Source organism: Pongo abelii, chromosome 7 (genome assembly GCF_028885655.2).
Source record: "Pongo abelii isolate AG06213 chromosome 7, NHGRI_mPonAbe1-v2.0_pri, whole genome shotgun sequence".
Taxonomy (NCBI): domain Eukaryota; kingdom Metazoa; phylum Chordata; class Mammalia; order Primates; family Hominidae; genus Pongo; species Pongo abelii.
The window spans coordinates 3,474,078-3,501,331 of NC_071992.2; the positions used below are offsets into that span (position 1 = coordinate 3,474,078).

Below are 27,254 nucleotides of genomic sequence, written 5' to 3' on the forward strand. Positions count from 1 at the left end.
TGACTGCCTATGCATGTATATATACACACACATACACACATACATATATATTTGAATTCTATTTGCTACTGTTTAGTTAAGAATTTTTGGGTCTATATTTACGAGAGATGTTAGTACATAGATTTTTTTTGTTATGTCTGTATCTGGTTTTGGCCTCAGAATATTATAACTTCACACATTAATTGTCAAGTATTCCCCCATCTATTTTCTGAGTATGTGTAGAATTTCTGTCAATTTTTCTTTAAACATGGTTTTATTAATTTAAATAATTAAAATGGTCCTCTTTCTAAAGGAATTTGCATATTTCTGTTTAAAATGATAATTACAATGAATATGAGTTTGTATATGTGACTAATTATCAAATCAAGGCCAAGGACTTGCATTTGTACTTATTATGCCTTTTCTAGTAGACATCCACTAGTGAGCAGTGTACACTGCACACCATGTGTCACCTTCTGCTGCAAAAAAATGTGAGAGGACACACGCACAAGGCTATTCATGTCAGACTATTTCTTACAGCAAAGGACTGGAAATAGCTCATCAATGGATGGGTTGGGAGACTGATTGAATAAACTGTGGCCTATCCATCTACTCTGTGGAGTGCTGTACAGCCAGAGCAAGAGGAGAGAGAGAGAAAGAGAAAGAGAGCAAGCTACTATAGAATGAGCTCCAGAATTCATTAAATAGAAAAAAAATAAAGAGCCTAAAACACATTACTGCTTACCCAATTTGGGAGGCAGGTTGATACAAACATCTAATATCAATATATAGATATATACATATGTGTGCGTCTGTTTCTTAAATGTAAGAATGAACCAGAACAATTCTACAAATTCCTATTTATAGGGGGAAAGTGAAATAGTTTAGAGGAGAAGGAAGCAGAAGTGAGACCTTCAAATTATACCTACTTTTGCAGATTTGACTGTGGAATATCTAAGTATGCAAATATTTGCATATCATAATAAAACAAAATTATTTTAAAGCAATCCAAAATGTTTAAAAAAGTAAATCTAATTGTGAATCTAGCAATGGACAGTTTTAAAGGACCTTGAAATACAGTAATTTGATTGGGAGACATGAAGTGTAAACATGAATGAAAAACCATTTTAGATTGTTTTTAGCACTACTGATGCACATGGAAATGTTGGTATTGCTTTCAAATTTTTCATGTCTGTGTTGTGAGATACAGCAACTGAGAAATTGTGAGATATTCTATCTAATTCCACCTTTATCAGAGTTACTGAGAGCAGGGACACTGGGTGAGGAAAGGACTAGAGATATACAATGGAAGACGTCAGAAAAAACCTTGCAGTGCTGAATTTGAATCAGGCGTATCAGCATGAAATCTTGTGTCTTTGCTCTACACACACACACACACACACACAAACACTCACTCCCTATCGAGTGAAACGGCCCAGAAAGAACAAGAAATCAAGCAGTGATTAACATTGTAAATGTCCAGATCGTAATCTTGAAATATCATTTGCCACTCAAGGAAGCCAAGAATCCTTGGCTGGATGACTAACTTCAGGTTTGAAGCAGAAATTACACAAGATAAACTTGGAATGGTTTATCCCACTGGATGGCAAAGAAGCTATTATCGACTCAGGAGTCAAGAACACACTAAAAGGCAAAATTAGCACAATTTTAGCATCAACAAAGATAATACATTCCGTAGATTGAAAATCATCAGACTGTTGTAAATTCATGAGCTCTTTCTTAAACAATACAAAACAATAAAATGAATTCCTGTAGAGCAGTAGTTCTCAACCAGTAGAACTTCTGCTACCATCTTCTCTCCCCTCATCGGGACATTTGGCAATGTCTGGAGGCATTGGTGTTTACACACTGAGGGTGAGGATGCTACTGGTATCTGGTGGGTCAAGGCCAGTGATGCTCCTAAAATCCTACAGTCACAGGACCGTCCCTGCCTTCACACCCAAACAAAAGTATGCAGTGGAAATGGTGATAGGCCTGAGGTTGAGGAGGCTATGAAAACTTCCTTTTCTGAATGTAATATATAAATGTAATGTAATAAACTGAAAAGGCCACATTTATCCTGTCTTGCCTATCAACTTTGCCACCAGACAACCAAATAATATGCTTCTTTTATAGGAGTACCTCAGCAAATAAATACAAAAAGAAGCAATAGAACCAGAATACTATCGATTTGCAGCATCTAGTCAATAAACACAGCTGGTCAGTGCACGTCAGTCACCCTGTCTCCTGATGGGAGAAAACACCACTAGCTATGAAGTCATCATGTCAGAAAAACTCAAACTCGAACCTGTCCAAGCCTCTTTATCCAGTGCCAAGTCACAGAAACCTTCTTAAACACCCTGGAGATGCAATCGGCAAAATGTCTACTGTGGCAAATTCAACAGGAAAAAAGAAAAACAGAAAATAGGAGAAACATATAAACTAATATACTTGCAAGCTACATCGAACAATCACAATCATAAAACAGTATACTTTTAATAATCCTTTTATCACTTACCTCATCTGAAGGATAAGGAAGCCATTTTCAGTAGTCTGGGTTACATTCTCTGGGTCTCATTGGTGGATGAAGAAGTTATGATTTTGCGGACGTCACTAAGGTAAGGGTACTAATATATGCTGGGTACCTATCATATTCTGGAGATTGACATGCATACATATATGTTATCATCTTATTTTCACAAACACTCAAGAGGCAGATATGACGGTGCCCACTTGCAGACAGTTCTCAGAAAGAGAAAGCGAATTACAAAGTGAGGTCAACTTAAACACCCAGCTGGAGCAGATGGAACCAAGCCTCTGTAGCTGCAGTGTGCACAGCTCTTTTCACTACACATTTTTTTTTAATAGAACAGAGTCCTTATGAAAGTGCGGATGATGAATCAGTGCATCACAGACCACAATAAAGAAGGCCAGGAGAGAGGCCATTCACTTGGGAGACAGTTGTAATAATCAAGGTATAAATACGTCGGAACTAGAGGGGACGAGAGGAAACAAGGCCATGTAGCAAATGAGGGGTTCTGATTTATTCGAATAAAGTCCGCAAGAACAAGAACAAAGCCGTGTAAATAGAGGATAAAACTTTGAGAAAAGACAAAACATAACACCCAAAGGCAACTGAGGGATTATATCCTTGAAAGAAAGAGTATAATTCAAGTTGGTATGTTATAGAAATAGCAAAAGCATAAAATTGAGATCCATCATCTTGACTGCAAAGGAGATTGTACAGAGAGACAGAGAGGCAACAATGAAATGACTGCTTGTTCTGAGCACACCAGCGGGAGAAGGGAATGTAATGGAAAGTCAAAAATACTGTCCCAGGCCCGGATTGATAATTACATTTTTGACAAGAAGGTGAACAGTCTGGAAAGATAACAGTAAAGTTGAAATGGACTAAAAACTAATTTGAGAAGTTTGTTGTAACAGAATTGACTGCAAGAAAGGAAATTGCCACGGCCCCAGGGAGAAAAAGTAAAGAGGATGAGGGAGAGAAAAATTGGGAAGGCACTTTCTGAAACACTCCTAGTCCTTGGAAGAGGGACAGACTCTCAGAAATCGGAAATGTAAGTTGTGCTGCGTGGGCCATTGTAAAATTAGTTTTCTTTACCTTTTCAGATCATTTTCCATCAGGTAAGTCACAGATTTGCATAGACTGTTTGCAAAACACACAAATGTAAATGTGGCTTTCAACTGAGGATCTGTCCTCTCTGTTTTAATACAATGTATCCTGACAAAAACCAGTTATAATTCCTACTTCATAGATAATGAAACTGATGATCAGAGAATTAATGAGTGAGTAGTTCATGGTCATGCCAAAAATGAAAAGCAAAGTCAAGGATAAAGCTCAGGTAGTGACAGGATAAACCACAGCTCCCTCTCCACGGGTAAACAGATTCTCCTAACAAAGGCTTCATTCTCTTTAGACAAAAGAAATGCTGTTTGGGGAATCTAGTTAGGAAAAAAATCTGGTAAAAAGTGAAAGGTAAATAGGAACACATGCCATTCTTGAAAACTATTTTACGTATAATGTGCAAAAATGCATAGGATGAGGTTATCTAGACTTTGGAATCCTGACGTCGATGAAATGGAACCTGTTGGAAATATAAATATGTATGGGTGGTGCTCAAGTTATTATTTTTGACTTCTAGCTGGTTTCATTAGCATTTCTTTTTCTAACTTTAAGAACTTGTAAGAGAAATTAAAGCACTAATTGAGTTGGGGGAAAAAAGGAAATAATTAGCATGTTGTCTGCTCGCACACAGTGACTTGTTAACAAAGGAGCTGAAGATGTAAAGAATAAAGAAATTGGTGAAATATTATTTCATTTTCAGGAAGACAGAAAATTCTTAATAAAATTTAAACTCAGCGTAACATCAGTTGTTATATTTTGAGTACCTCATTACTAAAAGGATTAAGAAAACATCAAAAGCACAATCGACATGATCAAAGAGCCACAGGCACTGATGAAAAGATGAAAAGAACTCAATGGCAAAGAAAAATGATGAACCAACATGCCTCTGCATCTATCAAACACAAATTAACGGAAAATAGCAGCACACTTTTTTATGACACAATTGCAATAGAATTAAATATTTTAATGAAATAAAAATGCTAATGCAGTTTAGCAGTGGAGATCAGTAACTGAGTCTCAGAAAAAGGGAATGGAATGAATAAAAGAAGAAAAAAAAAGATGGCTTAGGTTTTACCCAACGATAAACCACTTTAGGAGGTATTTTTAGATAAAGTGGAAAATGAAAAGTATTTAGGGTAAGAGCGATGCATATTGCAGAGGAGTGGGAAGTGCAGGCTGAGTAGGTTGTGCTGCTGGTGTGGGACAGGAGGCACCCAGAACCACTGTTCACAGAGGGCGACAGGAAGGGTCAGAGTTTCCGTAGGATTAGCCCCTGCACATCAGATCTTTTGGCTTCTTTTAAAGCAGTGTGTGCATTCTTTGCTACTTTGTTTCTCCTGGTGGGAAGGGCTCTGCTCCCAGTTCCTGGGGGTTTGCTTCAGCCCTGCCGCAAGGACAGATGGGTCACTTGGAGTGGCCAGTCAGGTTCTCCATGTCCCTGGATGTGGCAGTGGATGGAGGGGGCAGAATTAAGCAGGACCACTTGGAGCCATTTTTGGGTTTGAGATGGAGGCCATCGGAGGGGTCTTTGCTCTTCGTTCCTCAAGACCATGAACCGTAAGAGCAATGTAACCCCAGAGGAGCTGGAAGCTATTTTCTCTGTCATTTACAGAGACCCCACATGGGACAGAGCCTCAAGAAAAGAAAGCAGAGCTGAGGAAATGAGAGTCCTGATGCCACCGGGACCTCCTAACCCTGGATACAAACGAGCCTCTCCTGTCATGCACAGGATTTCTAATAACAGAGATATAATCCTAAAAATAAGATAGAAGGGTAAGAGAATATTAGCATGATGCTGTCAATCCAAGTGAGGGATACAGGGAACCCGAATTGGGAGAGTAGATAGTGAAGACAGAACAAACAAAAAGCCTGTTTGTGTTTCCTGATGGGGCCAACTCTCAAAAGGGAGAAGAGGATTGATCTCAAGATCATCCTTGGACAAAAGATGGACACACATCGTTCTGAAACTGGTGAGAAGGAAGGAAGGAAGGGAGGGAGCAAGGGAGGGAGGGAGGGAGGGAAGGAAGGAAGGAAGGAGGGAGGGAGGGAGGGAGGGAAGGAGGGAAGGAAGGAAGGAGGGAGGGAGGGAGGGAAGGAGGGAAGGAAGGAAGGAGGGAGGGAGGGAGGGAGGGAAGGAGGGAAGGAAGGAAGGAGGGAGGGAGGGAGGGAGGGAGGGAAGGAGGGAAGGAAGGAAGGAAGGAGGGAGGGAGGGAGGGAAGGAGGGAGGGAAGGAAGGAGGGAGGGAGGGAGGGGGAGGAGGGAGGAGGAAGGGAAGGAAGGAAGGAAGGAAGAAAGGAAGGGGGGAGAGAGGGAGGGAGGGGGAAGGAAGGAAGGATGGAAAGAAGGAAGGAAGGGAGGAAGGAGCAATGAAGATGACTGTGGAGGAACAAAGAAGAGATGTTCTTGCTCTACAGAAAAGGTGACTTTTTCCCTGAAAACTTGGAGAGAGGCTGCTGTGGGTTTATTAATGAAGATTTAAAGAAAAATGAAGGTTTGCAGGAGTTGCTGTAAGTCCATGAGTACTAACAAAAGGACCACGTGGCATGCAAAGGTGAGAGTGTGGGGCAAGGAGAGGGGCAGTATGAGTGGAGGCCAAGCGGGCATCACCCATGACCTTCAGGAACTGCAGCATCAAGAGTCCTCCAGGCAGAGCTCACTCCTGCACACCACAGAGGGATGCATTACAGAGAAAAGCTTTAGACACTTCGGGCAATAGTGACTGACTTATTCTCAGTTACATGTCTAAATGACACAGCTTCATGGATAATTGTCTCCACTCTCCACTAATTTTGGAAAACTCATGCAGGCATAATTCTATTCCAGAAGAAGCACCTCCCTGTGTATGAATGAGCCACCTTCCCCCAAGGGTAAATGTAGGAAAGAAGGTGACAGCCAATCGCAATGGAGGTAAACAATCACATATAAACAGAAATCAAACACATATTAGAAGGAGGCAGAAAAGTTTACTTCAAAGGAAATGGGAAAGGATCACATGAAAACTTGTTCCCTGTCTTCCAATCCATGAGGTCTACATGGCACAAAGCAACATTCAAAGCACTTACAATGCACTTAACCTTTGAGATTGCTTCTTGAAATTAATTGGTGGAGGGAATCAGTTCTTAAATTATTTGCATCAAAACAGCATAAACCTGAAGAATTTTAGAGGGAAGTTAAAATTAAATAGGCTTATTCTGAAAAATATCTGAGACACTAAACTTAGCTTCTTTGCTTTTAAAAATTTGAATCCAAATCAGCACAAACTTGATATAATCTTGTTTTCTCTACCCTTCTGTTATGTGACAATGTGTCATAGGTTGGCTTTGCCAAGTCAGAGGCAACCCCAGGCTCCCTCCATGCCTAAGGATGTCCTGGACTGGGAAAGTGAATTTTTTCTTATTCTATATTTTCTCTGTGGTGAAGAAGAAAATGAACATACCTCTTATGAGAGCAATTTTTTTTTTTTTAAAGATGGAGTTTCTCTCTTGTTGCCCAGGCTGGAGTGCAGTGGCACAATACTGGCTCACTGCAAACTCTGCCTGTTGGGTTCAAACAATTCTCCTGCCTCAGCCTCCCGAGTAGCTAAGATTACAGGTGCCTGCAACCATGCCTGGCTAATTTTTGTATTTTTAGTAGAGACAGGGTTTCACCATGTTGGTCAGGCCTGTCTCAAACCCTTGACCTCAGGTGATCCTCCCACCTTGGCCTCCCAAAGTGCTCGGATTACAGGCGTGAGCCACAGCGCCTAGCCGAAAGCAACGTGTATATCCATATAAATTCATGTAAAGTTTTAAGCCTCACGTTGTAAAGTTTCTAATTATTTCAGACATTTAAACATTCGGACATTTAAGAAAAACTGTTGCTCCAGTCTTAAGACTCACACAGCTTGCCATTAGCAAGCGTTTTAAACTGGAAAAGCCAGACAGGAGAGAGGGTCACCAGCTTCTCCTCATCGATGCAGTCCTCAGGAGCCTGTCCTTCCCTGGTTGAGACACATATGAAATTCGGAAAATCATGTGGTTTGCTGACTGTTTCACTTTCACGTATGTGTCCTGCACATCAGGAGTTGCTCCGATGACGAACGTTGACTGTGGGTCACTTACCCTCAGGCGGCCTCCAACCTCTGATAAGATGGGCCTTATCCCTTCCGTTGACCAACTGACTTCATGATCTTTCTCTGTCATGACCTCATCAGGAGTTTCAGATCTTCCTACCCATACACATGGTTGCACACAAGCCTCTCCTATTTTCTTTCTTTTTTTTTTTTTTTTAATTATGCTTTAGGTTTAAGGTACGTGTGCACAACATGCAGGTTTGTTACATATGTATACATGTGCCATGTTGGTGTGCTGCACCCATTAACTTGTCATTTAACATTAGATATATCTCCTAATGCTATCCCTCCCCCCTCCCCATACCCCACAACAGGCCCTGGTGTGTGATGTTCCCCTTCCTGTGTCCATGTGTTCTCATTGTTCAATTCCCATCTATGAGTGAGAACACGCAGTGTTTGGTTTTTTGTCCTTGTGATAGTTTCCTGAGAATCATGGTTTCCAGCTTCATCCATGTCCCTACAAAGGACATGAACTCATCATTTTTTATGGCTGCATAGTATTCCATGGTGTATATGTGCCACATTTTCTTAATCCAGTCTATCATTGATGGACATTTGGGTTAGTTCCAAGTCTTTGCTATTGTGAATAGTGCCACAATAAACATATGTGTGCATGTGTCTTTATAGCAGCATGATTTATAATCCTTTGGGTATATACCCAGTAATGGGATGGCTGGGTCAAATGGTAATTCTAGTTCTAGATCCCTGAGGAATCACCACACTGACTTCCACAATGGTTGAACTAGTTTACAGTCCCACCAACAGTGTAAAAGTGTTCCTATTTCTCCACATCCTCTCCCGCATCTGTTGTTTCCTGACTTTTAAATGATGGCCATTCTAACTGGTGTGAGATGGTATCTCATTGTGGTTTTGATTTGCATTTCTCTGATGGCCAGTGATGATGAGCATTTTTTCATGTGTCTTTTGGCTGCATAAATGTCTTCTTTTGAGAAGTGTCTGTTCATATCCTTCACCGACTTTTTGATGGGGGTTTTTTTTTTCTTGTAAATTTGTTTGAGTTCTTTGTAGATTCTGGATATTAGCCATTTGTCAGTTGAGTAGATTGCAAACATTTTCTCCCATTCTGTAGGTTCCCTGTTCACTCTGATGGTAGTTTGTTTTGCTGTGCAGAAGCTCTTGAGTTTAATTAGATCCCATTTGTCAATTTTGGCTTTTGTTGCCATTGCTTTTGGTGTTTTAGACATGAAGTCCTTGCCCATGCCTATGTCCTGAATGGTATTACCTAGGTTTTCTTCTAGGGTTTTTATGGTTTTAGGTCTAACATTTAAGTGTTCAATTCATCTTGAATTAATTTTTGTATAAGGTGTAAGGAAGGGATCCAGTTTCAGCTTTCTACATATAGCTAGCCAGTTTTCCCAGCACCATTTATTAAATAGGGAATCTTTCCCCATTTCTTGTTTTTGTCAGGTTTGTCAAAGATCAGATAGTTGCAGACATGTGGCATTATTTCTGAGGGCTCTGTTTTGTTCCATTGGTCGATATCTCTGTTTTGTTACCAGTACCATGCTGTTTTAGTTACTGTAGCCTTGTAGTATAGTTTGAAGTCGGGTAGCATGATGCCTCCAGCTTTGTTCTTTTGGCTTAGGATTGACTTGGCAATGCGGGCTCTTTTTTGGTTCCATATGAACTTTAAAGTAGTTTTTTCCAATTCTGTGAAGAAAGTCATTGGTAGCATGATGGGGATGGCATTGAATCTATAAATTACCTTGGGCAGTATGGCCATTTTCACGATATTGATTCTTCCTACCCATGAGCATGGAATGTTCTTCCATTTGTTTGTATCCTCTTTTATTTCATTGAGCAGCGGTTTGTAGTTCTCCTTGAAGAGGTCCTTCACATTCCTTGTAAGTTGGATTCCTAGGTATTTTATTCTCTTTGAAGCAATTGTGAAAGGGAGTTCACTCATGATTTGGCTCTCTGTTTGTCTGTTATTGGTGTATAAGAATGCTTGTGATTTTTGCACATTGATTTTGTATCCTGAGACTTTGCTGAAGTTGTTTATCAGCTTAAGGAGTTTTGGGGCTGAGATGATGGGGTTTTCTAAATATAAAATCACGTCATCTGCAGACAGGGACAATTTGACTTCCTCTTTTCCTAGTTGAATACCCCTTATTTCCTTCTCCTGTCTGATTGCCCTGGCCAGATCTTCCGACACTATGTTGAATGGGAGTGGTGAGAGAGGGCATCCCTGTCTTGTGCCAGTTTTCAAATGGAATGCTTCCAGTTTTTGCCCATTCAGTATGATGTTGGCTGTGGCTTTGTCATAGATAGCTCTTATTATTTTGAGACACATCCCATCTATTCCTAATTTATTGAGAGTTTTTAGCATGAAGGGTTGTTGAATTTTGTCAAAGGCCTTTTCTGCACCTATTGAGATCATCATGTGGTTTTTGTCTTTGGTTCTGTTTATATGCTGGATTACATTTATTAATTTGCGTATGTAGAACCAGCCTTGCATCCCAGGGATGAAACCCACTTGATCATGGTGGATAAGCTTTTTGATGTGCTGCTGGATTTGGTTTGCCAGTATTTTATTGAGGATTTTTGCTTTGATGTTCACCAGGGATATTGGTCTAAAATTCTCTTTTTTTTGTTGTGTCTCTGCCAGGCTTTGGTATCAGGATGATGTTGGCCTCATAAAATGAGTTAGGGAGGATTCCCTCTTTTTCTGTTGATTGGAATAGTTACAGAAGGAATGGTACCAGCTCCTCCTTGTACCTCTGGTAGAATTTGGCTGTGAATCCATCTGGTCCTGGACATTTTTTGGTTGGTAAGCTATTAATTATTGCCTCAATTTCAGAGCCTTTTATTGGTCTATTCGGAGATTCAAAGTCTTCCTGGTTTAGTCTTGGGAGAGTGTATGTGTCGAGGAATTTATCCATTTCTTCTAGATTTTCTAGTTTATTTGCATAGAGGTGTTTATAGTATTCTCTGATGGTAGTTTGTATTTCCATGGGATTGGTGGTGATATTCCCTTTATCATTTTTTATTGCTTCTATTTGATTCTTTTCTCTTTTCTTCTTTATTAGTCTTGCTAGCAGTCTATCAATTTTGTTGATATTTTCAAAAACCAGCTCCTGGATTCATTAATTTTTTGAAGGGTTTTTTGTGTCTCTATTTCCTTCAGTTCTGCTCTGATCTTAGTTATTTCTTGCCTTCTGCTAGCTTTTGAATGTGTTTGCTCTTGCTTCTCTAGTTCTTTTAATTGTGATGTTAGGGTGTCAATTTTAGATCTTTCCTGCTTTCTCTTGTGGGCATGTAGTGCTATAAATTTCCCTCTACACACTGCTTTGAATGTGTCCCAGAGATTCTGGTATGTTGTGTCTTTGTTCTTGTTGGTTTCAAAGAACATCTTTATTTCTACCTTCATTTCGTTATGTACCCAGTAGTCATTCAGGAGCAGGTTGTCCACTTTCCATGTAGCTGAGTGGTTTTGAGTGACTTTCCTAATCCTGAGTTCTAGTTTTATTGCACTGTGATCTGAGAGACAGTTTGTTATATTTCTGTTCTTTCACATTTGCTGAGGAGTGCTTTACTTACAACTATGTGGTCAATTTTGGAGTAAGTGTGGTGTGGTGCTGAAAAGAATGTATATTCTGTTGATTTGGGGTGGAGAGTTCTGTAGATGTCTATTAGGTCAACTTGGTGCAGAGCTGAGTTCAATTCCTGGATATCCTTGTTAACTTTCTGTCTCGTTGATCTGTCTAATGTTGACAGTGGGGTGTTACAGTCTCCCATTATTATTGTGTGGGAGTCTAAGTCTCTTTGTAGGTCTCTAACTACTTGCTTTATGAATCTGGGTGCTCCTGTATTGGGCACATATATATTTAGGATAGTTAGCTCTTCTTGTTGAATTGATCCCTTTACCATTATGTAATGGCCTTCTTTGTCTCTTTTGATCTTTGTTGGTTTAAAGTCTGTTTTATCAGACACTAGGATTGCAATCCCTGCCTTTTTTGTTTTCCATTTGCTTGGTAGATCTTTCTCCATCCCTTTATTTTGAGCCTATATGTGTCTCTGCATGTGAGATGGGTTTCCTGAATACAGCACACTGATGGGTCTTGACTCTTTATCCAATTTGCCAGTCTGTGTCTTTTAATTGGAGCATTTAGCCCATTTACATTTAAGGTTAATATTGTTATGTGTGAATTTGATCCTGTCATTATGATGTAAGCTGGTTATTTTGCTCGTTAGTTGATGCAGTTTCTTCCTAGCATCAAAGGTCTTCACAATTTGGCATGTTTTTGCAGTGGCTGGTACCGGTTGTTCCTTTCCATATTTAGTGCTTCCTTCAGGAGCTCTTTTAGGGCAGGCCTGGTGGTGACAAAATCTCTCAGCATTTGCTTGTCTGTAAAGTATTTTATTTCTCCTTCACTTAAGAAGCTTAGTTTGGCTGGATATGAAATTCTGGATTGAAAATTCTTTTCTTTAAGAATGTTGAATATTGGCCCCCACTCTCTTCTGGCTTGTAGGGTTTCTGCTGAGAGATCAGCTGTTAGTCTGATGGGCTTCCCCTTGTGGGTAACCTGACCTTTGTCTCTGGCTGCCCTTAACATTTTTTCCTTCATTTCAACTTTGGTGAATCTGACAATTATGTGTCTTGGAGTTGCTCTTCTCAAGGAGTACCTTTGTGTCATTCTCTGTATTTCCTGAATTTGAATGTTGGCCTGCCTTGCTAGATTGAGGAAGTTCTCCTGGATAACATCCTGCAGAGTGTTTTCCAACTTGGTTCCATTCTCCCTGTCACTTTCAGGTACACCAATCAGACGTAGATTTGGTCTTTTCACATAGTCCCATATTTCTTGGAGGCGTTGTTCGTTTTTTTTTATTCTTTTTTCTCTAAACTTCTCGTTTCATTTCATTCATCTGATCTTCCAGCACTGATACCCTTTCTTCCAGTTGATCAAATCGGCTGCTGAGGCTTGTGCATTCATCATGTAGTTCTCGTGCCATGGTTTTCAGCTCCATTAGGTCCTTTAAGGACTTCTCTGCATTGGTTATTCTAGTTAGCCATTCATCTAATTTTTTTTCAAGGTTTTTAACTTCTTTGCCATGGGTTCTAACTTTCTCCTTTAGCTCGGAGTAGTTCGATTGCCTGAAGCCTTCTTCTCTCAACTCGTCAAAGTCATTCTCCGTCCAGCTTTGTTCCGTTGCTGGTGAGGAGCTACTTTCCTTTGGAGGAGGAGAGGCGCCCTGATTTTTAGAGTTTCCAGTTTTTCTGCTCTGTTTTTTCCCCATCTTTGTGGTTTTATCTACCTTTGGTCTTTGATGATGGTGATGTACAGATGGGGTTTTGGTGTGAATGTCCTTTCTCTTTGTTAGTTTTCCTTCTAACAGTCAGGACCCTCAGCTGCAGGTCTGTTGGAGTTTGCTGGAGGTCCACTCCAGACCCTGTTTGCCTGGGTATCAGCAGCGGAGGCTGCAGAACAGCCAATATTGGTGAACAGCAAATGTTGCTGCCTGATCGTTCCTCTGGAAGTTTTGTCTCAGAGGAGTACCTGGCCTTGTGAGGTGTCAGACTGCCCCTACTGGGGGATGCCTCCCAGTTAGGCTACTCGGGGGTCAGGGACCCACTTGAGGAGGCAGTCTGTCCGTTCTCAGATCTCAGGCTGAGTGCTGGGAGAACCACTACTCTCTTCAAAGCTGTCAGACAGGGACATTTAAGTTTGCAAAGGTTTCTGCTGCCTTTTGTTTGGCTATGCCCTGCCCCCAGAGGTGGAGTCTACAGAGGCAGGCAGGCCTCCTTGAGCTGGTGGGCTCCACCCAGTTCGAGCTTCCTGGCTGCTTTGTTTACCTATTCAAGCCTTGGCAATGGCGGGCGCCCCTCCCCCAGCCTTGCTGCCACCCTGCAGTTTGATCTCAGACTGCTGTGCCAGCAATGAGCGAGCCTCCATGGGCGTAGGACCCTCCGAGCCAGGTGTAGGATATAATCTCCTGGTGTGCCATTTGCTAAGACCTTTAGAAAAGCACAGTATTAGGGTGGGAGTGACCCAATTTTCCAGGTGTCGTCTGTTACCCCTTTCTTTGACTAGGAAAGGGAATTCCCTGACCCCTTGCTCTTCCTGGGTGAGACGATGCCTCACCCTGCTTCAGCTCATGCTTGGTGTGCTGCACCCACCGTCTTGCACCCACTGTCTGACACTCCCCAGTTAGATGAACCCGGTACCTCAGTTGGAAATGCGGAAATCACCCATCTTCTGTGTCGCTCATGCTAGGAGCTGTAGACTGGAGCTGTTCCTATTCGGCCATCTTGGCTCCACCCCTTACTCTTCTATTTTCTAATACAATTTAGAAAATGCACAGCATTGAAAGCCTTGTGAATGACGTCACCATGTGTTTCGTGGTTATCTGCGTTGGCGCAGTTTTTCACTTAGCATCATTGCATTATTTTCTACTATGTCGAAACCTAGTTGTGTTCTCCCCTATCCTGTCTTAGCATTGAAATAGTCCTAGTGTACGTGTTTCAGTATCAGAGGTGAAAAATCACATCTTCAGCTTGCTAATCATTCCAGGAATGAGCTTCCCATAAAAGCGAAATATTTGGAGCTGTTGATTTCTCTCAGAAGTGGGAGCAAAGCCTGCAGATGACCCATCCCCATTGCCCATTATAGATAGGCTACTAAAGGCCAGGGGTATTCAGAACAAATTGGATGCAGAACTGAAACCCGAGCCCAGGTCTCTTGGCTAAGCTCTAGCACTGCACTATCCTGCCCCCCTTGTATTCTACACTTCATGCTGGAGCCCTCCTGCTGCACTGTCTCACCCTACACACCCTCATCCCGCACTTCCTCATCCTATAGCCCCTCATTTTGTACTCCTTCCCCTGCACATCTCATCCTGGACCCCTTCACCTGTACCCCTCATTCTGTACTCCTCACTTGTACCCCTCATTCTTCACCTCTCTTCCTGGACCCCTCCCTCTGAATCCCTCACCTGGACCTCTCCTCCTGCACTCCTCACTGCACCCCTCATCCTGTACCTCTCTTCCTGGACTCCTCATCCTGGACCCCTCACCTGGACCCCCTCATCCTGCGCTCCTCACTGCACCTCTCATCCTGGACTCCTGAGCCTGTTTCCCTTGCCCTGTACCCCTCATCTTCACCCCTCATCCTACACTCCCTGACCTTCAGCTCATATCACAATCTTTTTGCCCAAGTCTGAAGTGGCCTAACTTCTTCAGTTTCTCTCATTCTCAGTCTCAGATGGCACAAACTTTCTTTCTGCTCACTCCCTTTCCCAAGAGAAAAGCAGAAGAAACGGAGCTCCACATGCTCACATGTTAAAGCAACAGATGATCTAAAAGAAATGCATTGGAGCTGAGTCATCAAAACTGCATGCCACGCCTGGCCGTTCCTGGCTTAGAGGCAGGAGGATATGTACGCAGTTTAAAAAACACAGGATGAATTTCGAGAATAGAATAGTCCCATCTATAACTTTTAAATTACTAATGCAAATATCATCCATTTGTAAGTCAACACAATTCAGAAATTTTAAGAAAGACTCTTGCTGAGATCATAAAAACTCGTACAGGAAACAGAAATACCAAAGAAAAATAATAAACGTAGCGAGAAAATTGAAAGCAACAAATTCCAATTGAAAGGAAAAAACCTGTTTGGAAAAGTGGGTCCTTATTGTATCTGATGCGGGGATCCCAGTGATAAAGATGTGGGAGAATGTTATCACATTCACACACTCATGACACACGAGAAATGAGGAAGGCAGCCATATGGCTGGAAAAAAATAGGAAGCTCATTCCACTTACAGAGCCTAAAATATCATCTAGAAGTACACTTTGTTAATTTCACAAGCTCTTTCATAATTTGCAAATATCATTATCAGAACTTTCATTCCTACCTGAGACTAAAATACAGATTGGAGAACGTCTCCCAGGAAGTTTGCTCTAACGTGAGCCCCGCGGCGCTTAACCTCCGTGTCATTTCCACTACATCTTATCTCAGTTTACTTTGAAATGTAATCTGTGAGGATACATGTTGGGAAGGGAGAGTGGAATGTAGCTGGAGCTAATGGGCCACTAAAACTGGAATTTAAATATCAAATTTCTGCATTAGAATTTAATGTTCTCTGGCACCACCTGCTCTCTTGGCTCTTATGTGCTGATATATTTAAATATTTAATAATGGCTTATCTCACATTATTAAAAGGAATCTGTGCTAATAACTCATTCATGCAATATAACTCAGAAAAAAATAGAAATCAAGAGTCAATGGTTCTTCTGATATTTTTCTTAAAGTTAAGACTGTCCTGAATGTCAGCATATCGTCATACAAATTCTTCAACCCTGTCAACAAAAAAGGGTGATGACTGGAAACTCAATATCTTTCTAATATATAGTTTGTTGTTATTACTTGTTTGTTTTAATATCGTTTCAATAAAATCCTATGTTCATCTTATTGGTCTTGCGTTAAGACAATGGAACGCTAGTTGGGCTAGCTAGTAATTCACCTAAAGAAAACAATAGCAACAATGAACACATATAATCTATTAATTTCAGCTTCAAACACTTAATTATTAATATATTTGGTTTGTAAATGGCTTTTAATATCTTTGGTTACTAAATGGCTCACCAAGATGAAGACATCGTGTGCTCTGCAATGGTCTGGAGAAACAGAATTGAATAAAATGGGGCTCTTTGTCAAGGACTCACAAAACACTCTAGGAAAATTGTTACCTTAGCTAAAAACTAGCTGCTGCAGGTAGCCACAGGAAAACACTGGAAGGAATTTCCATCCCAGTGAGTTGTCCAGGAGAGAGGCGCAGCTCTCAAGCTGGGCCTTGGGGAAGGGAAGGGGTGTTTCCTACCCGGAAGGGTAGGAAGGACCCACCCGGACAGAAGGGAAGCGGCATGAGCCCTGGTGTGGGGAAGACTGATGGATGGGCACAGGATGGCAAGCACACAGTGTGCTACACTGTGCTACAGCACCCTGCGGCTCTTGAGAAGACACGGTGATCTGGAAGAGGGACAGAAATTCAGTGACTTGCTCTGTTGTGGCTGCACCATGGTGGGGGCACACAGGAGCCACAGGTGCAGAAAGAAGCTGACTCATGAACCAGAGTGAGCAGGGTGAGGTGAGGAGAGACAGGCCAGTGTGTCCCTTATCCTGCTGGCTGACATGGGGCACAGGGTACAAAACACAGAGGCCATAATATTACAGGAATCGCATGGTGGATCCTTCTCATGAAACTTCCTTGCAATGCAGCACCGGTGCCACAGGAATATGCACTTTTAAGCCCACCCTGACCTGAATCTCCGTCTATGAAGACCCCTGGGTGATCTCCACGCATGCTGCAGTCGGAGACACGGATGAGAGCAGAGAACAGCATAAATACAGGTACATGGGAGATCTGTGCAGAAATGCATCCCTTTGCCAACAGGTGAATTCAACCAATAGCAGCAGAGCACCCGCCACTGAAGGGGAACTCCCGGACAGTCCAGGGGAGGTGGACTCAGAGAACCAGAGAGGGCACCAGATATACTTCAGGAACTGGGTTCCAAAAGGTCATCATTCAGGGACCCAAGCACTCAAGAATGAGGCTGTCGACAAATGAACAGATTTGGGTCCGGGAATCAGAGCAGCATCAACAACCAGAAACAGCCTGTGTTGACTCATTGGCTACTGGGCTATAATTCCTCAAATGTTTAAAAACTAAACTAAGACTTAAAAAAAAAAAAAACTGGAGTGGTCCTAAGATTATTGGTAAGGGTTAAATGGCCCATGATAATGCTACAAAAATCTAAACAGTCCAGAAATTGGCTAAGACATTCACTCACATTTTGCACATCTCTAAGGACGCAGCTATACAACCTGCAGTGTGTGCACAGCTGCACAGGTGACGGGCATAAAGAGGTCCTTGCATTCCCAGAGCTTCTGTCTCCTGGGAAGAAAGGCAATTAAACAATTGTTGGGATGGAGGCAGCTCAGGGTGGTATAGGATTGTGTAGGAGCAAATCACAGAATCTAGGATGTGAGGCTTATTGGGGAAAGTAATCTCTGAGATGAGACGGGAAGATCAGCAAATGATCTACACGGTGAGTCTGTAGAAGAATGATCCTTGTTGGGGAGATACGTGTGCAAAGGTAAAAGAGAGGAAAAAAGGAAGATTTGAAGATTAGGAAACTCCATGGGACAAACATGAAGTGTATGTGGATGGTGGTGAGAGATGAAGATGGAATTTGGAAACCAGTTTACAGAATATTCTGTGGACCCTGGGAAGGCTCCAACCAATTTGAAACAGTGTAGGAACACTCTCTATGTTCATTTTTTGAAAAAAGATAATTCTGACTGGACTACCGTGTGTGGGAGAAATAGGAGAGATTAGTAGCGGGGAGAAATGAAGTTTCGGCCACTACAGAGGCCGCCTGGAGTGGACACTGTGGAAGCCGTCTAAGGGTAAGAGAAAGAAGATAAAAAGGAGGGATGGGATAGGATATTTACTAGATGGAACTGACAGAAATTCGTGGAGAAAAAGAGAACAGGATCATCCACCACCAATGTCGCTGAGAAGAAATAAGACAAGAACAATAATTATAAATCTGTTGTCCAAATTCTCAAAGAATATAGGGAGATTATCTTCCCTGGCTGCTAGACAATGATGCCGCACTCTGGGTAAGAACAGACAACGGGGTGATGTGAGTCCCAGGTCAGGAAGCTCGCTCTAGAAGCAAAGAGCTAAGCACCAGGAAGGCAGATACGCCCACTTGTGGTCCAAGAATGGAAGGGCTAGTTATGTTTCAAGGGATGTGGAGGGCAGTAACAATAAGTTTGTTCTTTAGCATATTAAATTGAATGGCAGTCCTCAGGAAAGCCTGTCGAGAGGAAATTCGAATTTACAACACATGAGTTCACGTGGCAGGACACTTTCTCTTGCATGGGGTTCATTGCAGACTCAGGTCCCACCATCAAATGTGGCCCTCATCGCTGTGCAGGACTGAGGCTGCTAGAGTGGGCTCATAGCTGCACACCTCTCAGGGACATGCTCAAACAAAGGCCTTAATTTAGAGTAAAGAAGATGCAAGGGCTACTGACCCTGAGACCCAGCATTCCTGCCACAGACTGTGAAGTCCAGAAGGCTTTTGCTGGATAGAATGAGGGAATGCGCTTCTGAAGGCATGGCTAAGGAGCCAGCTTGGAGAGGATGCTGGGAATGATGGGCTGCTGTCCTCTGGATGTGGTCTTCACCCTAAATCCACAGCCATAATGCTGTGTCAGTCCCCAGAGGCTGGAATACATGGGGCCAGGAACTGAGGAGGGGAAGCAGGAGTAGCTGTCTCACCTCCATCCCAGGAGCTGATTGAGATCTCTGCTCCCCAATCTCTCAAATTAGGCTATGTGGTTCTAGAGAACCTGCTTCTCAGAGGGGAGATGTCTCCATCAGCAGGAAGAGGAAGGGCCCCATGAAACTGTAAGCTACGCCTGTGGCCCAGCACCTTCAAGATCCTCATGCCCAAGGCCTCGCCAGCAAGGGAAGGAGCCATCATCCCTGCAGGAGGACTGGCCCTAATCAGGAGAAAAAGCTGGGGCCATTGTCCCCATTGAGACAATACAGATGAGTGGGACCATTTATCCATGGGGACTCTCTTATGTGTGATAGAACACGGACAAGTCCAGCAGCCCACCTGAGCAGTGCATTGTGAGCAGAGACTGAGGCCCTGTGAGGAATCGAGTCAGCATTGCCCTGCTACAGAAGCCACCTAGCCCAGCTGAGAGACCAGCTAAGGAGGCAGATCCTCACATGGGCCAGACAGGAGGGTGGCAGTGAGTGTGTATTTCACATGTTCCTAGGAAACGGGGCCAGTCAGAATCCTGGAGAAGCTGTTTCCAGTTGGCGAAGACTGAACAGTGCTAGTGCTGGGCTGTATTTGATCCCAAGGGCACCACTTGGGTGCTCTCTTCAGAACCCAGGCCTCGCCCCCAGCTGCTGGGGACCCACACTGCATTTCTTTTCAGGAATCATCCCAAGCAGTGTTCTGGTCCCTCCCTGGGGGCCACCCATGTCAATGATCAATGGCACTAAGCCTGGCCCAATTGCTTCAGTTTGGAAGACTATACAGCGCCATCCTAGCTCCAGACCTCCCTGTAGCATCATTTAAGGCAAGGGTTCCCAAACTGGGAACCACAGCAGGAGGTGAGTGGCAGGCAAAGGAGCATTACCACCTGAGCTCTGCCTCCCATCAGATCAGCAGCAACATTAGATTCTCCTAGGAGTGTGAGAACCCTATTGTGAACTGCACATGTGAGGGATCTAGGCTGCACGCTCTTTATGAGAATCTAATGCCTGATGATCTGTCACTGTCTCCCATCACCCAGATGGGACTGTCTAGTTGCAGGAAAACAAGCTCAGGACTCCCACTGGTTCTACATTATGGAGAGTTGTATAATTATTTAATTACATATTACACTGTAATAATAGAAATAAAGTGCACAGTAAATGTAATGCACCTCAGTCACCCTGAAACCATCACCTCTCCCAGTCCATGGAAAAACTGCCTTCCTTAAAACCGGTCCCTGGTGCCAAAAAGGCTGGGGACCTCTTATCTAAGGCACCTGATGTGGTCTGACTGTTTGTGTCCCTCCAAATTCCTAAGTTGAAACCTAACCCCAAATTTGATGGTTTTCAGAGATGGGCCAGCCTTTAGAGGGTGATGACATGATAAGGGTGGACCCCCTGTGAACAGGATTAGTGCCCTTGTGAAGGACGCCCAGGCTTGTGGCCTTGCCCTGTCCCCCACGTGAGGACACAGTGAGAAAGTGCCATCTATGAACCAGGAAACGGCCCTCGCCAGACACCAAATCTGCCACTGCCTTGCTCGTGGACTTCCCAGAACTGTGAGAGATACAATTCCATTGTCTCTAAGCCAACTCTATCTGCATATTCTGTTACGGCAAACTGAATGAACTAACTGTGCACCTCTCGTGACTGGGCACTGTTCAACTTCTCCCTCCACCCAACTCCACTTCCTTCTCTGCCTTACAGACGATTCCAAGCACACTCCCAATACTTCCCGCTACATAAGTCACCAACTCAGGCTCTGCTTCCAAGAAAAAGGGTAATTTGTCATAGATTTAAGTCAAGCCCTTGAAAAAAAATGTTAAATCCACCTTAGATATAAGGCTGTATCTGCTGTGAAAAAGGAGGTACACATTATAAACGCTTTGTGATGGTCCACTGGGCATTCCCACAACATGCAAACAAAGGGTTATTTGAAGCCACTTCCTGCAGCTTCACCTTCTTTTTAGGGTTTTAGAAGTCACTCTACTATTCTGGCAGGCCCTGTCTTGCCTGACTTTGAGTAGCGTATTGGCTTCGTGCTCACAAGGACAGGGGCATGAGCTCACTTTCTACATGGACCAGCGAGCTGTCCTCGGTTCAGGGACTGCACCATATGCCATCATTGCACTTGGACGCTTTTCAATGTGCATAATTGCTCACATAGAGAAGACGGGCGAGACTGGGCTGGGTAACTCATGCCAGTCCAACAACTCAAGATGAGAAGCACCTTCAAGATTACATAACATCAATGCTGTCTCAAAAGTTCCGTCTGCCAAGAATGGTAAAGATGCTGCTTTTTGAACCATCTCCTACATTCCCGTATTCAATACAACACACAGCCTCACTTCCCCATTCACCCTAGGAGCACAGACCCTTGGCTACAGACTGAGATGCCTACACAAATTTCCATTCTCTTATTATCAATGTATTCATCGGACATAGGAGACAATTCTGTTTCTTGTATGAAATGGTGACGCTAAAGTCAAATAATTTTACTGGAATCACTCTTAGTATTAGCCCAAAATAGGTCTTGTTTTGACTACACAGCAGCACGTCACAGGGAACAGTTCCTTTAACTTACCCCCTGCTGGAATGTAAATAGCTATGGCAAATTACATGAAACATGATTTGTGGAGATGCAGTTCATCAACTTGTGTGATGAACTCGAATTGAATTTTTTTTTGTAACAAAAAATGCTTCAGAGTCAACTCACTTTACTATAGACAGAGAAGCCATAAAAATCTGGGACCACTACAATAGCAAACATGTAATTGCTTATAAAAATATCCAGGGATCAAGTTTCCTTCTTGTTAACTTCCTCATGGCTAGAAGCTGCAGTGGTTATGAGGGAAACCAACCTTGAATTGAGCACAGGGATTTTTCTTTATTTTCTGTTGACTAACAATCAGTTGCTATGATATATAATATATATTTTATTTTCAAATATAAAATGGAGAAACTATGCCCTGGGCTCACATTATCTTTTCTTATATGGTATTCTGAGATATACTATTTATATGGATTTTATCTATTATAAATATGATTTATAAATATATAAATAAATGATTTATAAGTATATAAATTATACATAGGTAGAATCTATATATATAGCAAATCTATATATAAATTGTATATGTAAAATTTGTTTTAAAAATATATATTAGCCATAGAGAGTTTGTTTATGAATGGTCAGTGTTGCCTTATATGGCTCTACCATAATTAATTTACATCCTGCTTCTTAGCATTTGGGCTTTTGAACAGATTATTTTTAATTCAGTATTTTCATTTGTAAAATGGTTTTAAACAAAGCTCACCTCTCTCCCGTCACTTTCTGACACCTAACATGATCTCCTTCAAGAGCTCTCTTTGTTTTTTAAACTTTGCATTTTTTTTCCCCATAATTTTCTTAGGGCAAATTATCACTTCACACTCTCTCTCTCATTCTGTGTGTGTATAATAGCTATAGATAATGCACATGCTCATATGTATGCACGTGCTTATATATTAGGGAATATGTATAAAACATACTGTATAACATACACATGCCAACTGAAGTCTAGCAAGAGCATTTGTTTCTGTGAATTGTTCTTTTGTGCTTGCTGCTGGGGCCTCGCCAGCAGGGACCCCTGTTGTTTTTGGTCTCTGAGCTCATCCCTGCCTATCCTCCACTCCCTGTGATTTTCAGGGGATGCACAGGCCCTGGTTTTCATTTCTCCACCCTACTTGCTTTCGGAAAAATGCCTCTAAAAGGGTCCATTAGCTGAGTAGACCCTCCAGGCATCTTGAGGGGATGGAGGAGAGACGATTGTCCTTGGGGAGTTAGAGACAGCACGAATGGAGAAATCTCAGATATGCCCAAGCCTACGAGCCCGGGATGATGGAGGCCACAGGTGGGTAGAGTGGACCCAAGGTCCTCCTGGTCCTCGTGTCCTGAGGCAGCCCCCTCACCATTATTGTGTGTGCTGGCAGGGGGTAGTGGGGGTGCCAGGAAAGCATCCTCTGGGGAGATTTTCTCAGAGAAAACAGTGCCCAAAGTAGCAGAGACCATGAACATCTTAGGGTAAGAAGTGTGATCCGAAGATTTGAGGGTTCCCGAAATATTTTACACTACTCAGGCTATTCTTGATTTCTTGTCAAGGTTGGAGTAGTTAGGCCAGTAAGGGTTGACATGGGTGGCCTTTGATAATGAGTGAGGTTAAATTGATAGCTACTTTATTAGGATGGAGTCTCAGAAATTCGAGTGGATGTTAAAATAAGATGATGTGGGATTTCTTGAATAGCAGTTTGTCTAGGGTTTGTAGTCCGAGGGACTGACTGTGACTCCAGGTATCAGAGTGCACACATTGAAAATTTCTCTAGAGACTATGAGAAAATGTAGAGAGCTGTTGCCTCTGAGGAAGTTAACTGGCTCAGCTAGAAGCTGGAGAGAAGGGGTGCTTACAATTCATCTAAACACCCCTCAGTTGGGTTTACATGTCTTACTGTGCACACTATTATTTATATAATGAAAACATCATGTTTGTAGAAAAATCTCAAAATTAAAATGAAAATGCAAACAGAAATAAGAGCTAGCATTTCTTAAGTTCTTACTCTATGTGTTATGAGCCTTACATGTTTTACTCAGTTGATTTTTCAATAAAATTATGAAGCAGTTGTGATTACTTTGACTTTTTTAATGATGAGTCTGATACACAAAGGGTTTAAATAACTTACACTAAGGTTCAGTTACTGAGCAGCAGAACCAGTATTCAGGGGAGTCCAGCTCCAGATCCTGTGTTCCTAGCACTAAATGTTAGTGAAAATCAGACAACATCAAAACATAGAACATTTAACTCTATGTAAATATATGCTGTATATATTTTCTGATAACTTTTTTTTCTTTTTTTAAGATGGAGTCTCACTCTGTCACCTAGGCTGGAGTGCAGTGGCACGATCTTGGCTCACTGCAAGCTCCACTACCTGGGTTCAAGCGATTCTTCTGCCTCAGCCTCCTGTATATCTGGGATTACAGGTGCCCACCCTCCACAAACAGCTAATTATTTTTGTATTTTGAAGAGAGATAGGGGTTTCACTATGTTGGCCAGGCTGGTCTGGAACTCCTGACCTTAAGTGATCCACCTGCCTTGGTCTCCCAAAGCGCTATAAATTCAGGTGTCAGCCCCCCTCCCTGGCCTGTTTTCTGGTAATATAATTTATGAACAACTATGCTTTGAGTCAAATAATATAAAATTATGTATACGCATAAAGGTCACTTTTATAAGTGATTTGCACTGTGTATTCAACTGTTAGCTTAATACAGTACTCTGGAAATATGCATTTTTAGAATGTCTTCTACTGTTATAATCTCTCAATTTTTTAAAATCCTCAAATGTTAGATTAGTTACTGGTTTTAATTACCTTTTTACCTTTGGACTATTCTTTTGTCAAAGATAATACATGACATTGAATTGGCCATCTCTCAAGGACTGATGGCCATTTCACGTTTTTATGACATCTCCTGGGTGGCTACTGAGACTCTTACCACAGCACTAATTGGGGTAAAATGTAATTATAATTAATGTGGTGTGGTCATTCACTGTGAAATATGACACATGGGAGAATGTTTACCTTTTAATGGAACTACTTATGTCTCTTCATAGTCAAGGATGCAGTTTGGGCATGAGGCTCCTCTCCTATTCCTGGTACCATAAACCTCATGATGTGTATCTCAATGCTGCTGAAATGAATTTACTGCAATTTGCCCTGTTGGGAAGTGTCTGGTATTTCACTGATGATTTTAGATTCTACCAAAGGCAGCACCAAATGTAGGTCATGTGGAAAATATTATGTCTCCACCATACTTTCTTGAATAACCGCACAGTCACATAAAAGTTCAACTGAAGGTCAGGTCTAAAAATTCAAATGTCAGGAGGTATTCAGCAGTTGCCTCTGCATTCTAGTTTTAGTCATTGAATGGGATGTAAATATACATTTTTTGTTGTGGTATTTCTTATTCAAAAGTGTCATTAAGTCTCCACCACACTCCGTGTGTCAGCAAGGAGGGACCTATTTTATGCTTTGTAGATGAGGATACTCCTGGGTGGGCCCACTCACCACAGGACCCTTTAACATTGTGGCCCTTTATCCCACAGAGAGAGAGAGAGAGCAGCCGTGCTGTAGCGTGTTCACTCACATGGACTCATGACAATGTCCCTTACCATGCTTGTTGATTTAGGATTGGTGGATGCTTTTTTATTATCTCTTTCATTGATTTCATGGGTAATAACTTCTTGTTACATTTTTCAGCTCCTAAAACTATTCCTATGGTATACACTTGGGAAATGAGAACATACTGCCTATTTACTCAAATTCAAAAAGTAGAATAAAATACAATTCCAACAGCTCCAGATAAATATTTTCATTTTTACCTATACACATACACATCTATCAGTTCAAATATTTTAAGGAACTCAGTTACTAATGAAGGAACCAGTAAGATATTTTAAAAACTATTTCAAAGGAGAATCCAAAGATCACAAATATATAGACAATCAGAAATACTGAAATAAATTTGCTAATTGATTTAAAAGTAATCAATATCCACAGGATAATAAGTAATGGCATCTCTTTCACAGGAAATTCATTTGCATTTCAATGGTTCAGAAATTGTTTGCATTGGTATCGGTTTTCTATAACTTGTAAAGTTGTAAACTAGCTCAAAAACAATGACAGGCACTGGGCTTTCATTTCAAATATTTGAATTTGGCTCATAAAAATTTATAATTCTAAATCTTTTCAGATTCATTATATTGTCTTTTCTATGTTTGCTCACATAAAAGAAGGTTTTGAGAAACACCAGGCAATATGATATGGTCAAAAGATCCACACATATGTTCACATTTCCTAGCTTACACCTAATACTTCACCTCACTCTTCATTTTGGGATAATCAGAGCACATATCATGGCAAGCCGAGTTTTCAGAAGTTGAACATTCTCATTCACAAAAGCGAGTGTTAGTAGACTTTAAGGAAGTTCCCATCGTGATTCCTATTTATCAGCATTGTTTGACTTGTTGATTTTACTTCTACCTAACCAATACAGAATGGTCTCTGCCCTCTGTTGGAATGCTAACTTCCAACCCTGTTAAGTGTATTCTCATCATACCTTGGTAAACAGCTTTAAACCCAGGTGAGCCAATGCTATCATCCGACTGCAGATGTAGCCACATCTGGTTGCTCATGCTCACGATGAGGTCAGGAACACTGGATCCCGTGAGCCTGCATGGAAGAGAAATGTCAAAGCTTTTATGTAAGGCAACAAGTATATCAACTTCCACCTCAAAGGAAGGTCTTGCTGCTTTAAACAGCCAAACCCTAGATACATCAGTAACAAGACCCTCTTTCAAAGACTTTACAGCCTCTTGTCCATTATATTAATATTCAAACATCACTATCACTGGTGCTTTACAGAAATTACTCTATTCTATGGCTGCCAATTTGTGTATTTTCTTTTAAAAAATCAACTTAGGGCAATCAACCATCCCATTTTCCTGGAACCGAGGGGCTTCCCCAGGTGCAGGAGTAACAGTGTTAAAACTGGGACAGTCCTGGAAAAAATATGGGACAGTTGTTTATCTGAGGTGACTAGAGATGTGCACAGTTGCTGTAGGATTATACAACACCAGCCGTGAAAGAGAAAGCATCTCTATCACAAGAAACGGTACGGGTTCATTCACAAAAGGTTTTCACTGTCTAGAACTAGTATGTAACTTTATCACAAACTCTCCTTTTAAAATATATTACAGGTAATTATACCTTAAGAGAATTTTGAAAAGAACAGCATGCATAGCTGAAATAGATTTGGCAGCATTTATTGAACACTCCCCCTGCATATTAATGTCTGGGTCACACCAAATGTGAGTTTCAGTGAAGCATTCATTGTGTATTAACAAAACAGTCACATAGGGGCTGCTGTCAGCCAGTGAAAAGAAACACTAAATCCATTGACTGAACTCAACATGCTGACAGAAAAGCATGTTGAAATAGAAAAAGTGTAAGAAAAAAATCAATTCAACCAAAACAAATGTCCCTAATCAAATAGGAAGCTTGACTTTCAGCAAAGTAGTTTCAGGAATATGAGCATATGATTTGCCCCATTAATCATATCATCTGTCTATCAACCCAACATCCTCACCTTAGGCAGCACAGAGCACCGGATTCTTCAAA

At 41.8% G+C, this 27,254-nt stretch overlaps 1 protein-coding gene across 1 annotated transcript in view; it reads right to left on the reverse strand.

The window, feature by feature from the left end:
* Positions 1-27,254, reverse strand: part of CSMD1 (CUB and Sushi multiple domains 1) — a 2,063,616-nt gene that overhangs the window by 512,754 nt on the left and 1,523,608 nt on the right. Inside the window, exon 12 of the mRNA XM_024251429.3 lies at positions 26,194-26,306. Within this exon, the coding sequence (XP_024107197.3) occupies positions 26,194-26,306 (113 nt within the window). The remainder of the gene's footprint in view (positions 1-26,193; positions 26,307-27,254) is intronic.